Source organism: Pectinophora gossypiella, chromosome 3 (assembly GCF_024362695.1).
Source record: "Pectinophora gossypiella chromosome 3, ilPecGoss1.1, whole genome shotgun sequence".
Lineage (NCBI taxonomy): Eukaryota > Metazoa > Arthropoda > Insecta > Lepidoptera > Gelechiidae > Pectinophora > Pectinophora gossypiella.
In genome coordinates this window covers 14689661-14704375 of record NC_065406.1, presented here as the reverse complement: position 1 = coordinate 14704375, position 14715 = coordinate 14689661, and the positions used below count along the sequence as shown (strand labels likewise).

Genomic DNA, 14715 nt, shown 5'->3' with positions numbered 1-14715 from the left:
TATACATTTTTCTCAGCTTTAAGAAAATAATATTAATAAAATTATTGCCAGCAACAGTTTACTTTAAGAACTAATTAGTTAAGTATAAGTACTTTATGAATACGGGAAAAAGGAAATAGCTCGGCTTGTGATGCGATGGGACCATGCTATGGGGTGCAATAGCATGATGTGGATGGATATCATTGATATCATTTCCTCTTCCTGGGATACTATGCGGAGTAATCGTCAACAACGGCTAGAGGACATTAAATAGATTTTTAATTAAGCTTAAGTCCCTTGTTATAGAGTATCTTTAGAATCCTTGTTTTATTTTTTAGTATTTTTGGGGCACAGCTGAAAATCAGCGTTGTGGCACTCCCTTAATGTCGGAGTGTCACAACATACTCGTATTGCTGAACTACCCTTTTTAGAAATAAGGTTTAATTATTAGGTACCTATACCTACTTATATCTAAAATAAATGATTTCTATTCTATTCTATTCTTTGTATTAAAAAAAAACTAAAAACTTCACGCGTGCTCTAAAGCCAAGATCATCACTCCAAATACGAATATCTCCTGGTATGGGATAAACCCATATATTGCGGGACATTTGCCAGGGTACACTTATCGATCTGTCCCCGGGACTAATGCAATAAAGACAGCCACTACGGATGTTTAAACTTATTCCGAACCCCGGCCTGCGTCTACTGAGTTTTGAGGCATTGAAATTCGGGGAGAACGGCAGCGATTCGTGACAAAACATGTGACTAGGTAAAAACAACTTTTTACACAGATTATTTTTTAATTAAACAAATAACCTGCTTAAAAATGATTTAATGATTTTATATTACGAAAGTTCTTGATTAAGTACTTTATATTATTATGAAAGTTCTTGATTATTATTATGGTTGGTTGTCATTTTGTACTTGTTTTCGACTATGTGGTGGTTCTGACGTATTTCTAGTTTGAGAATTTGCATTGCCAGCATGGTCGTCATGTAACCGTGTTATCAAGACATTTCATCCCAGCACGAGGTATATACAACTGAATTCGTGTATGAGTTTGAATTCATGTTTGGGTCAGAGATAATTGAATCGTGGTTTCCAGGATTTGTGCCCGGTTAATGGCAATAGGCGTGCTCCCATAGGTCTTAAACATAGCTGGCGAGGACTGGGTGCAACTCCCACACTATCTACAGGCAGGCGTGATGTGTTGTTATTTTCTATACTATTATGTTGTTATGCTGCTTACTACTAGCACTGTACAGGCGTGACCCTATGAACACACACACATAGACACATTTAAATAGTATTATGCATGTTTTTACCGTTACATAGATAAAATAGGTACTTTATTGAGCACAATAGATACAAGACACAAAAATAGGGACAACAGATACAGAAAGATACAACAGTGTAGCAATTTCTTCCAGGCAACCTTTGGGTACAGGATTTTGTAAAAATATAATAGTAGTGGCGGGTGATAATAGTTATCAAGTAATATATTCCTGATAAACGTTTAGATAAGTACAGTCATGAGCGATATAATGTACCACTTTAGGACTCTGTCGCACTAACATATTTGACATTTAGTGAGACTTACAGTTCAATTTGTCAAAAAAGTTAATGTGACATGGTACCAAAGTGTATAAATATTAATGCTCGTGACCGTACAGGTGCGACGCTACACACACACACACACTCATTTAAATAAGTAGTATTAAGCATTGTTTGACCGTTACATACATAAAATAGGTACTTGACACAAGACACAGAAATAGGGACAACAGATACAGAAAGACACAATAGGCGGCCTTATTGCTCATGCGGCAATTGCTTCCAGGCAACCTTTGGGTACAGGATTTTGTACAAATATAATAGAAGTAATACATTCCTGATAAACGTTTAGATAGGTACAATCTTTCCACCGTCTCGACGGGCTACCCTAGCGGTTACCCCGCCATCTTCGCAGCCACACAACCAATTGCAAGGGACGTCACAAGGGTATCTCCCTCGATTTGTCTGCTCTTAGCTTTTGGTGATCGAACACGGGTTTCCGGTACGGCTTATTGCTTTTACTATCAATAAAAGGGTATTTTCAATGTTGAATTTTTATAAGTAACATTCTGTATTCTGAATGTTACAAGGTCCAAATTTTAGGAAAGCCGTTGTGGTGACTACGAGCACAGCATTATTTCCCTTTTAGACATACTTACGAGTAAAGACACGATAACGGGATAGGCAGAACTATAAGACAATTTCTCTTGATAATCGATCTAAAACACATATCATTAACCGTATCATGATATGTCCATTATTTTGTGAACAACTTAAGTAAGTATATCTAATTATAGAGATCTGTGACCTCACCATATTTGGTTACAGTTTCAGAATATTACATAAGTACAAATAATCTCCTGTCGTGTGGGTTACTTATGTGCTTCTATTCATGGAACGACTGCGTACTTACCTGCCTCAAGACTATCCGGGACCAATGGCATAAGGTACACTTATTTCATTGATTTATCAAAAACTAATTTGTTTTTTTTTTTCTTCTCTTCCAGACGCCGACGGGCTATGCCTGCACGGCGGGTGCTGCGGCGCGGGCGCACGTGTGCGACTCACGCAACAAGCGCGCACGCAGCTCGAAGGTGCGCTGCGCAGCGAGCTGTCAAAACTCGCCGACATATTGGCGAATAGAGCGAAAAAGTTTGACGGTAAGTTTAGTTTCTTTTCCTTTCTACAGCACATTTATGAAAAAAAACACGACTTTCAAAAAGATTCCTAACGAACCTAGTGAAAACCACGTAAACGCTTTTTCTACAACAAAACCTTGTATTATTTAAATTCCCTAATATCAATTCGGATAGACATTAATACCACAAATTTTGACCTGGATTGAAACTAACTTGTCTTTTGTACGATATGCCGATCGATCTGGTTCAAACCACCTCATATTATTACGCGTGCGCATAGATGCGTTACGCAATCCACAACTTCATACCTACTTTGGCTATTTATATCAGACACTCCTGTTAATGGCTTCATCTTGTACAAGGATAGGCATTAAGGCAGACAGAGATTGCGCTTACTAAAATAAACCGACCAATTTTGAAGTATTCAATTTCATTGAAAGTTGTTATAGGTAAGAAACAAGGTATTTAAGTATTTATTAAGGTACTTCAAAAACCACATCAAAAAGATACATTATCACATAATTCATAAAATAGGTAACGGTATTTTAACTAATTATATGACAATTACGGTTTACATAACATTCACAACTAAAGGATAAGTACTTAGGTAATTAAAAGTACTTAATAATAAAATTTAGAATGAGCTTAATCTTAAAAACAAAACGTGACTTTTGTTGTTATCGATGATCTGATAAATATCAATTTACCAAAACTAACACCCGAATTCTAAAATGTTCACTCGCCTCTTCCCCCATCCGACTCAGCGTCAGCTGAACATTTTGGTATTTTGCCATTTACGTCTTCGACTTGAGGACTTTTCCCACTGGAGTCGAGCATATCATACTGCCAACATAATAATATGAAACCAGACGGGGCAGCCGGCCAGCCACCCGTCACTGGCCGTGTCTGCGGCGCGCACTATGTCGCGACTCACTCGCCACTCCTCCGTGCTGCGCACATGCTTAATGCACTCCTTGTATCAGCACCAGAGTGTGGTCTATTTGTAAGTGTATTGAGGTTCTGCGAGATGATGAATGATGTGTGAATAAATATGTATTGATATTGTGTACTGTTTGTTTAAATATACATAGTTAAGTTACCTAATTTGTACATGTTTCTTAAATCTGCGTACTTATTATTATGAAAGTTTCACGGCGCGATGGCACTTCTGCACTGTAATGTCGTGAAATGTAAATACGTAAATAAGTAAATAAACAAATACGTCATGCCGTACTAGAGTAAACTCGAGTTAAGTTTGAGGCGCCATCTAAAAAAAATCCGATATGTGTGTCGTAGATTTTACCTGAATAAACTTTTTTTTTGAGCTGAGTTCGATTAAGGCCTGGAGGTCGCCTCCACTGAGAACGGAGTCGAGGTAGGTTAGAGTTTACATCTTGAAATACGACTGGAAGTCAACAGTGCCCAGCCAACCAACCTACAGGAAATACCTCAATTCTCCGGTCACATTAAAACAGGAACTCCTCATATTCAAGCCAAGCAACTAAAGATATAAATTAAGGTTTTTTCTTACAAGTAACAGTATCAAAGTGGCGTGGTGGAGTAAAGCACGACTCCTTCGATCGGTTTAATTGCGTCTCTTACGGGACTGTGGCCTCGCACCAAATATGGCTGTTGGTATGGCGATAACAGGATACACGAGCTGGTTTATGATTTTAGTTCTAAATTGATTTGTCGGTCTTGTACGAGAAAAGTATAAAGGTACCTTGTTTTAAGTTTACACGGTTATAATCATAATTAAAACACATAATAACGGTTTCTTACCGCGTTTAAAGTAGGGATATCAGTCATACCGTGATCGGCAACAGTGTCGAAATATCGAGAGTCTCATATCCCTGCTTTAAATGCGGTAAGAACCCGTTATTATGTGTTTTAATTATGAAGGTACCTATTTCTACCGATTACAAAATATGAGTAAGAAAAACAATAGCCGAAAACCTTTTGTAGGAGCCTGCTATTTGTGTCCAAAAATTACGTAAATTAACTAGATAAGTCTTTGCATAGTGATGTTCAATAGTATTTAAATAAAGTTAGGTACCTACCTCATGCGTAAAGTGTGTTCTACAGCAGAAAGGTTATCTTTAAATCATACTTTCTGACCCCAGGGTTGATGAGGTTGTTAATCCACCTCACGGCCCACACGACAGAAGAAGATACCTACACGCGATACATCGGGTAGTATAATAATAAGAAGAAATAGCTGAACTTATTCTATGTTTTTTATTCACTATTCAGCATAGAAACAACAGTAGGTAGGTAGGTACTGCTAATTACATAAGTAATTAGTCAAATGCTTCGTAAAGGTCATTGATACGAGAGTAATCAACATGGCTGGTGGATGTACCGTTGAATTATAAAAAAAACACCATTTAAAAATAATTAATAGCAATTTCTAGACAATTACATTTGTAAATCGATACTTGTAATTAACACTTAAACGAATCAAATAAGTAGATCGACTACGGAGTTTCTTACGAGGTCAATTCGGATACCATTCAGATCCATTACGCGTGGAATTCTTCTAATGACGTCATCAGAAGGATTCAAATTAACAAATGAAAAATTATTATTTAGTATATGTCTGGACTGATTCCATCTCGGCTCTTTTAGGTCGGTAACTTTAAGTGATCACGGGCTTAAACCAAGTGATCACTTATTTAATAAATTGGGTTAAGTTGCAGGTCGGTCTGTCTGTAAGAATTTTCGGACTATTCGGCATGTGTTTATATTATTATTATTCGTTTGCAATGCGCACATACTTTTATATGCGCAAATGTCAAATTGCAATATTGTTTTTTTAGATGAATTGCTTCGATGTGGCCTTTTTCACACTCCTGTTCTATGATAATAATATCTAGTGAATATAATTCCATATAAAACTAAATATTCTGAGAATAGGCTACTTCACAAGCTAGTCAAATGTGATACTTTTATGAAACGTCAAAACGAGTCTCTTTGGAGTGACGTTACATCATCGTGACGTCATCAATAAAAGTGGTGAAACGTCGTAGGTACTCATTGTAACTTAATTCATAAATAGAATTCGAAAATAAGTCGAAATGTAAAACCAGTTTGGTTATCTTAGTCTGGCTTTTATTTTTAAAGTAAGTTGATCCGTGCTTCGGAAGGCACGTTAAGCCGTCCCGGTTATTACTTAAGTACGTAGTCGTTACATGAGTCATGTCAGGGGGGACGGCTCAGTAATAACCCTGACACCAGAGTTGATGAGGTTGGTAATCCACCTCACAATCCACACGATAGAAGATTTCTAGATTAGCATGTTATAATTTATCTTTGACCCAGTTAATACCAGTGTTGCCAGACGTCCCGATTTTGGCGGGACGTCCCGATTTTAAAATCAAAATGTAATGTCCCGCGCGGGACAGGCTCAGTCCCGCTTTTCGGAAATAACTCTACCGTGCGTGCAATGTACTGAGAAAGCGCGGGCGGATGGCATAGACAAGTATGGACTGGCTAATACCCTATTTTGTTCTAGCTTTAGTAAACCTTTTTACAAATTCTATTCGCCTGTCCAGTACGTACCTAAGTACTTACCTACTTATTTCTAAAGACTTTTATAAGTGTAGCTGTGTCACTCTTTGTCTATACGGCCTATTCCGGTCGACATGTTGCAGTGGCTCTAATTACCTCGTCGACCGACACAATAAATATTGACCAGTCCACCACTTTCCATTCCCTCGTCCATTCCGGTCCCACGGACGCCACACATACCTTCCACATCTTCATTTATATATGAGAGGTGTCAATTTAATTAACTGTGCCTTGATTTGGCCTTCATATTCATTTATTGCATGCCACAAGCGTAAATTAAGGTGGAACATAGTAAGAAGGCAGCCTCCGTGGTCTAGTGGTTAGAGCGTTAGGCTCATGATCTGGAGGTCCGGGTTCGATTCCCGATGGGGACATTGTCGAAATCACTTTGTGAGACTGTCCTTTGTTTGGTAAGGACTTTTCAGGCTTGAATCACCTGATTGTCCGAAAAAGTAAGATGATTCCGTGCTTCGGAGGGCACGTTAAGCCGTTGGTCCCGGCTATTAGCCGTAAAAACACCTCCACCAACCCGCAGTGGAGCAGCGTGATGGAGTATGCTCCATACCCCCTCCGGTTGATTGAGGGGAGGCCTGTGCCCAGCAGTGGGACGTATATAGGCAGTTTATGTTATGTTATAGTAAGAAGGTACATGTGACGCCCTGCAAGGGCACGGAAATATAAAAGAGGTGACAAGAGGTGACTTTGTTTTTTTTTATTGCCTACTTTCTTACTCTTTTCACTTGAAACTTCTAATTCTCTTCTTCTTCTTATCATGTGGGTTGTGAGGTGGAATGCCAACCTCATCAACCCTCTGTCAGGGTTACTATTGAGCCGTCAAAGGCCCCTGACATGGCTCATGTAACGAATACATACATCAGTAAGTAGTAACGGGACCAACGGCTTAACGTGCCTTCCGAAGCAGGGATCATCTTACTTTCGGACAATCTGGTGATCAGCCAGTAACACACAACACACACTAAAACACACACACTGGTAAACCACACTAAAAGAGCTCGGGTTTGATTTTCGAACACGTTAATACGCACCCATCAGAGCAATATTACAACCGATTATTCGCTTGTTCAAAAGCCTGTTATACCTGTTGACAGTTGCAACATAAAAATACCTTTTAAAAATAAGGTTAAAAAAATAATAATTCTTTACTTTTAAATTCATGTTATATTCATCGGTCGTACGTTTGCTGATGGAAATGTAACCTTTGTAACTAAGTATTATTTAGAGAATCGAACCGACAGCCATACCATAACCCGGTATAAAGTCATAACTCGGACTACTGCATTTTAATTCAATTTAATTCTTTTTATACCTAAATAACCTACAAACAACTTCATACTCGACTCCATAATTCCTACAAAATCGTAATAATAATACGGAAGCAGGAAATTTTGAGGATGTTTTATTGCTCCGCCGTCAAGACTTACAAACGGGCGCTTACTAAATCAAAGCTGAGCCACACCGTGACCCATTATAGGTCGCAGTCCCACATACAGCGGGCAGCGAGACTGTCGAACTTCGTATCAAAACTCGATACACGGTAATAGACACTCCATACAATTCGTGATAAATTGCTAGAAAATGTAAAACAAAGTAGAGTGCATCCCGTCTGAAGGATTCGTTACGAAAAAAGCATCCAGTTGGAGTTTGTTTTTCTTAAGAACTACAAAATTATTAAATGAGCTGGCTAAAGAACACAAAGATCTAGATCTCATCATCATCATCAGCGTCATTAACGTCCCCACTGCTGGGGCACGGGTCTTCCCTATGGATGGATAGGGAGATCGGGCCTTAAACCATCACGCGGGCCCAGTGCGGATTGATGGTTATTAACGACTGCTAATGCAGTCGGGACCAACGGCTTAACGTGCCTACCGAAGCACGGAGGAGCTCGAGATGAAAACTTTTTTTTGTGGTCACCCATCCTATGACCGGCCTTTGCGAAAGTTGCTTAACTTCAACAATCGCAGACCGAGCGCGTTTACCGCTGCGCCACCGAGCTCCTCAGATCTAGATCTATTTTGTATAAAACCTACAGAGATAAGACGTGTCTTTACAAATAAGTTTTTTGGTCCCAGTGCGAACGCAACAAATACTTGAATATTAATTACACTGTTTCTTAACTTCCTAGATGATAAGTCTGTAACATAATATGTTTTCATTTGCGAATACCTTTAAATGGCTTTGTTTTTAATTGAATTTGTAAGCATTCATTGTACAGTAGTGTGGTAGTTTGTGGCTTTGTTTACACAAATAGTATGGGCAACTGTCAAAATTTAAGAACACTCAATAGTAGCGACACCTGATGGGAGAAATAGGTAGATTTTATCCTCATTCTTGACAATTTGTTCCATTAAAATCCCATTAAAATCCGTCGACATCGTTAGTGGCGCGGATTATTATTTTAAACCTGATTTATCTTTAGTTTTAGTTATGTATTTTGGTGTTTAGGTATGTATATTGGTTTACTCTTCTTCTTTGCGAGTCGATGGCGATCGATACAAATTTTTTGCTGACCAATAATTGGCCACGGTTACGTCATTAAGAAGGCGGAATGTGTCAGAGGTTTCCGCTCATGCCACTGCTTCCCGCTCCCCGCTGTGGTAGAGACCGCCTGACTCTGGTGTTAACTGCCCATAAATAAGACATCTCGGCTCGACTTACTGGGACAACTACTAATGTGGCTTCGTGTTTCAGCTTGTACCGTCATTTTAATGGTATTGTCTATTAATAGTTGCAATCTTAGGTTGGTACTTCTTCTATATTTTGTAAAGACAGCTTGCTGAGTTTTAGAATAGGTACATTTTAAGGTCGCTGCTAAATATAATGAATATGGACTTAGTTCTGCATACGACTTATCATCTTACTAGCGTTATCCCGTTGTCACAGGGCCCGTTTACGTAACCTGAAGATTTAAGAAGTCCGGTTTTTTAATACCTTCATCTCCGCTTGGGCAACAAATACTCTTCTTCTTATTAAGCATTCTAACGATCACTCTCTACAAATCTCATTCTTAGCGTCTTAGTGCGCGCGAGACAGACAACCACCCCCCTTTTCCTTAGCGGCTTACGGCCCAGAGGGGGTGAAGTAAAACGCGCTCGGTGCCCGATACGAATTAGTGCGGGGGAGAGTTACCACTACAACAACTCCCAAGTAACGCAAGACCATCTCTCGTCAAATTGCTACCATGTTAGCTACTGTGACTAAATACCTCCATCAGATAGATCAAATGGCGCCCGCGTGCGTAAGAGTGCGCGGTCAGACGGAAAAGCTTTCAACGAGCAAAGTGAAAACAAATATGGCTACAGATATTGACATATCCGACAGATTCAAACGGCGTTATTTCCATAATAACACGGCTTAAATTAGGCATTGGTTAGTTATTTGAATTTATGGACGTGTTATGTGTGTGTGTGTGATCGATCGTTTATCTTAATTTTGTTGAGACATAACGTAACAAAATAACATAAGCGCACGACTTTATCCCAATTGGGGTAGTCGGAAATACATCCATCGCAAGATGAACTATAAGTACCCACAGCCTCAGTGGTCCAATGGTTGAGCTTTTGGCTCACGATCCGGAGGTCCCCGGTTCGAATCCCGGTGGGGACATTTCACATTTCGTGTCACATTACACAAACAAAGGACAGTCTCACAAAGTGATTTCGACAATGTCCCCATCGGGAATCGAACCCGGACCTCCAGATCGTGAGCCTAACGCTCTAACCACTAGACCACGGAGACGGAGGGTAGATAAAATAAATTACATAAATAATTAAACTTAAAATTAGTAAGATAAGAACCGTGGTAGCCTAGTTGGAAGAACACTTGACTCTCATTGCAAGATCGTAGGTTCAAATCAATGATTTTCATTTCACAATTCATGTTTGGATTTTAAATGATATTGTATTAAAATATAGAATAAAGCAAATGAACTGAAAATACTCCTTTTATGTAGTCGGTTAAAAATGATCACAGTCGGACGGAAGAGTCTCACCGCGACGCTATTCCCAGATTTATGCGTGCGCGCATGTGGTCGCGTGTATATTGCGGATGCCTGCGGTGGTTGCAATACTAATAATAATAAATACTTATTGGGAACAGCTGAACTAAGCATTAAATTGTGGCGTGGCAACTTGCAAAGCAAGTTATGAACTTATGTACCTAGCTATCTATATTGCAATGTTCATAGTTGATACGTAAGTACATACGAATCTAAATAAATTATAGACGGCAGTCGCGTTGGGGCTAGCTTTTGATTTTTTCAGCCACTTTTTAGAGAAGGTAAAACAAAGAAAAAAATTGCAAAAAAAATATATTGAAAATGATTACAAAAAACATGCTATCTATCTTCTTTCTGTTCCTGTTTGTCTATGTTATGAAAACATCGTGGGGAAACCCATATTCCCGAGAAATACATTTTCCCAGGTATGTGTCCTAACCTGTATTGGGCTGGTTTTTCTTTCGCAGGTTGGAATGTCAGACAGGCAGTCGCTTCTGTAAAAAACCGGACCTGTCAAATCTTTAGGTTACTTTGAAGGTTGAGGTTGTCGTATTCTCAGGACCCCGATACGGTCCCAAGTGAGCACCATCAGGGCTTAAATATTGTACTGGATGGACCTCAGCGCTTCCCATTTGTCCGCTCAAGTTAATGCCATTTGGAGCAAATCTACAATAAGTCACGTCAAAAAATCTGAAAACGCATCCAATGTTAGACCGGTCTTAAGCGATTTCTCTCGGAAGTTCATTTAAGTGATAATACTGCAAGTAATAGTGAGTAATATCGATAAATAGCGACTAGTTAGTAGTTCGTAAAACCATGCTTCTTCATGCGTATAATCGGTACCTACTTACGTACCTAGCGAGCGCGCTTATCGATATTAATTGCTTATTAAACTGTTAATCGTTCACTGGCCTTAGGGTTACCAGTTTTGCCAAGTACTAGATAAAGTTGTTGAAGTTTTGAGGAGCTCGGTGGCGCAGCGGTTAACGCGCTCGGTCTGCGATTGTTGAAGTTAAGCAACTTTCGCAAAGTCATAGGATGGGTGACCACAAAAAAGAAGTTTTCATCTCGAGCTCCTTCGTGCTTCGGAAGGCACGTTAAGCCGTTGGTCCCGGCTGCATTAGCAGTCGTTAATAACCATCAATCCGCACTGGGCCCGCGTGATGGTTTAAGGCCCGATCTCCCTATGCGTCCATAGGGAAGGCCCGTGCCTCAGCAGTGGGGACGTTAATGGAATGGTGATGATGTTGAAGTTTTACTGTGATCACACCCCGGACACTTTAGTAAGACCGAGGAAGGGCAGCCGGGGGGGGTGGGGGGGGAGATAATCCTAGCTCAGCCGCTAGTGGGGAGCTGAGAGTTACTGTTCTATACTCGTAGGTGCGTGCGTGCGATAAGGGCAAAATCCAAAACATCCTATTTCTACTTAGAATAAAAAATCAACCTAAATCCATCTAACAGGGAAATCACAAAAACACAACGTAAAATAGCAGAGTTGTACTTATAATATCATGTACTAGCTAGCTGTGTTTTAGTCCCATGTAATAGAGGTCAAGCTTATTGCCATTAACCGGGCACAAATCCTGAAAAGCTATCAATTAGGTATCTATCATCCAAATAGGAATTACTACTCAAAGAAATAACATAACATAAGCTCGCCACTATAATATTATAATCCCTAGTTAAAGGTATATTCATCGCATGATGAACTAAGTAGGTAGCCACCGAAACCCAACCAAACTTTCTGTTAGACCAACGTGATAGGTGGTGAGTCCTATCGCCGTCTATAATGGTCGAGCCAAATGCATTATTGAAAATTGCACTAATAGCACCCCCCGGACACTTCATATAAACAACCTCGTTTTACACAGACGCTACACATTGACGTTATCATACACGCGCATCTGTGTGTGTGACGTCTAAACTATGTTCTAGGGGGTGAGGTAAACCTAGCTCAGACGCTGGTGGGGAGCGGAGAGTTGCCGTTCTATACGTACTTAGTATTATTCCTTATTCGCTGCTAATAGGTAAAGCAGGTACCTAATAGTTTCCTAGACAAACAAAAACATGTACTTAATCCTCGTTGAGTTTCTATTATTTTACGCTTTCTTACCAGTTTTGTTGTCGACATGTCACTGCCAAAATGTCGGATTTTTGGTACAATTTTTTACTTGAAATAGACGCGCCTTATAATGTTAATTTCCATTAACACTTGTAGTGGCATGCGCTTGTCGTATTAAACGTCATAATATCGTAAATTTTTACGCTTCGTGAGTAGGTCTGGCGTGAATGTAATTTTCTCGGAAGATAGTTTTAGCTTGTGACACCTACCTTGTCACTTCGTGCGTAAATGTAAAAGGTCTATTACACTACACGATTTCTCGGGCTCGACGCATCGGGTAGGTATGTTTCAGTACGGCGAAATAGAGTTAGTGCTCGTTTTACGTTTTTAAATCCGTTGTCCAGTGGTTGAGCGATAGGTTTAAGATCTGAAGGTCTCGGGTCCGATTTCCGTAGGGGACATATAAAAATCACTTTGTGATACCTATTTGGGTTACGACATTACAGGCCGTTTGTCCGAAAGTAAGATGATCCGAACGGAAGCACGTTAACACGGTTACTACTTAGATACTACGTATAATACATAGTAGTTACACCAGCCATGTCAAGGCTCTTTGATGGCTCAGTAATAACCGTGACTCTAGGGTTGATGAGGTTGGTTATTCACCTCACAACCCACAACTGTCCCGGTGATCTTTCTCAGATTTAGGTAAAAATGTTCAAGGAATGACAAAAGATCAGTGAAAAGAGGTAGTGGTTGCCTGGAAGAAATTGCTTCAGAGCGATAAGGCCGTCCATTTGTACTGTTGCTAAGTGTTTGTATGTTTTGTTTGTGTACAATAAAGTATATTTGATTTGATGGATTTGAAGTTCAAAAACAAACGTTTCAATAAAGGTGCAACCCTACTATCTACCTAATACAGTGCTATCAATACGTATCAAACTCTTCAGTCCATGCATTTCCGTGTAATATATCACCTAGTGTTATAGATTATTTGTGCATTTCCGTGAAATTGTACACTGGGTCATAGTATTCTACAACGTTGCGGAATATAAGAACGTAATTGAAAGATATCAATACTTACTCAATTATTTATTGCATTCCATGTAGCACAATGGGGAGTTACATAGGTGTAGGAATTAAAACATGGACCCTGTAGGGCACAGCAACGTTGAACGGAAGAGAGGAAATGTGTATTAAAATTAAAACTTATAATTTAAAAATTCGTCTACAGTAGATATACAGTATAATTTATAACTCGTATTGCTAGTCTGGGAACGAAAACATAGAAGGAAGGCATTTAGTTGCTTATTTTCTGAGAATGTCGTACAAATCGACTATGTCCTGTCTAACATCATCATCTAGCTGATGAGTTACCCTGATGCAAATCCAGTTTTTATAGACGCGACTTCCTGTTTGACCTTCTAATCTAATCTAACCACTAAATATGTGGAATTCCTGACGTTTTTCCTTCACCACTTTATCATCCAAACATATATTTGATGAGAGGTGATGATGATTAGTGATGGCCTGATCATCTGTCACCATACGGTTCTTCAAGTGGCTGAAATGTGCTTTCTGATTACTTGTGACTCTACTCACCCCATTAGGGGTTACGGGCGTGAGTTAATGCATGTATACATATGCATACTGTACGTTTGAACCTGACCTACTTACATTACATGTTTTCTCTAACCACAAGAAAATAAAAATAGTTCCAACGCATAAAGTTTGTTTGTTTAAATTCCGGGAAACCATTTTCTTTTTACGTATTTTCCTCCCGGTATTGCCAGATGAAAATTATGACTCGATTACGACGAGTTTAGAAATAAACAAGTTTTATTTTGGACATTTCGTGTACAGTGAGAATCTATTTTTATTATTTTATTTGTGTAAGGGTTCAATGTCACGCCGCCTTGGGAGAGGCTATGACCAGCAGTGGACTAACATTTTCTGGTTGATGAATTATAAGCGTATTGTTATAGATTGTTCAAAAGGTGGCGACAGCCTCCAATCGCGCCCTGGGGCCTGTTTAATAAAACTTACAATTGTAAATTACAATGACAATTTGGTACATTGCGGGGTGTGTGATCACAAATATTTTGCAGTTTCATATTAGCTACGTAATGAACACCAAATTGTCGTTGTAATTTACAATTGTAAGTTTTATGAAACAGGCCCCTGGCTACTTTAAATAAATAAATTAAGCTTTAGTAAGGGAGCTAGAAAAAAACAAAAACTCGCCCAATTTGTACCAGTAGCGTGAAGCACGCGTAACGCGCGCGATGCGATAAAATGATCCAATAGAAATGGCTTATTTATCGCGTATTAAATAGAGTTGCTTCACTTATCGAGTCGCGCGCGTTGGCGCTACGTCACGGCGCTTATAA

General features: G+C 39.4%; 1 protein-coding gene across 1 annotated transcript in view; it reads left to right on the top strand.

The window, feature by feature from the left end:
• LOC126382080 (glypican-6) overlaps positions 1 to 14715 on the top strand; it is a 125915-nt gene that overhangs the window by 85194 nt on the left and 26006 nt on the right. Inside the window, exon 2 of the mRNA XM_050031802.1 lies at positions 2544 to 2696. Within this exon, the coding sequence (XP_049887759.1) occupies positions 2544 to 2696 (153 nt within the window). The remainder of the gene's footprint in view (positions 1 to 2543; positions 2697 to 14715) is intronic.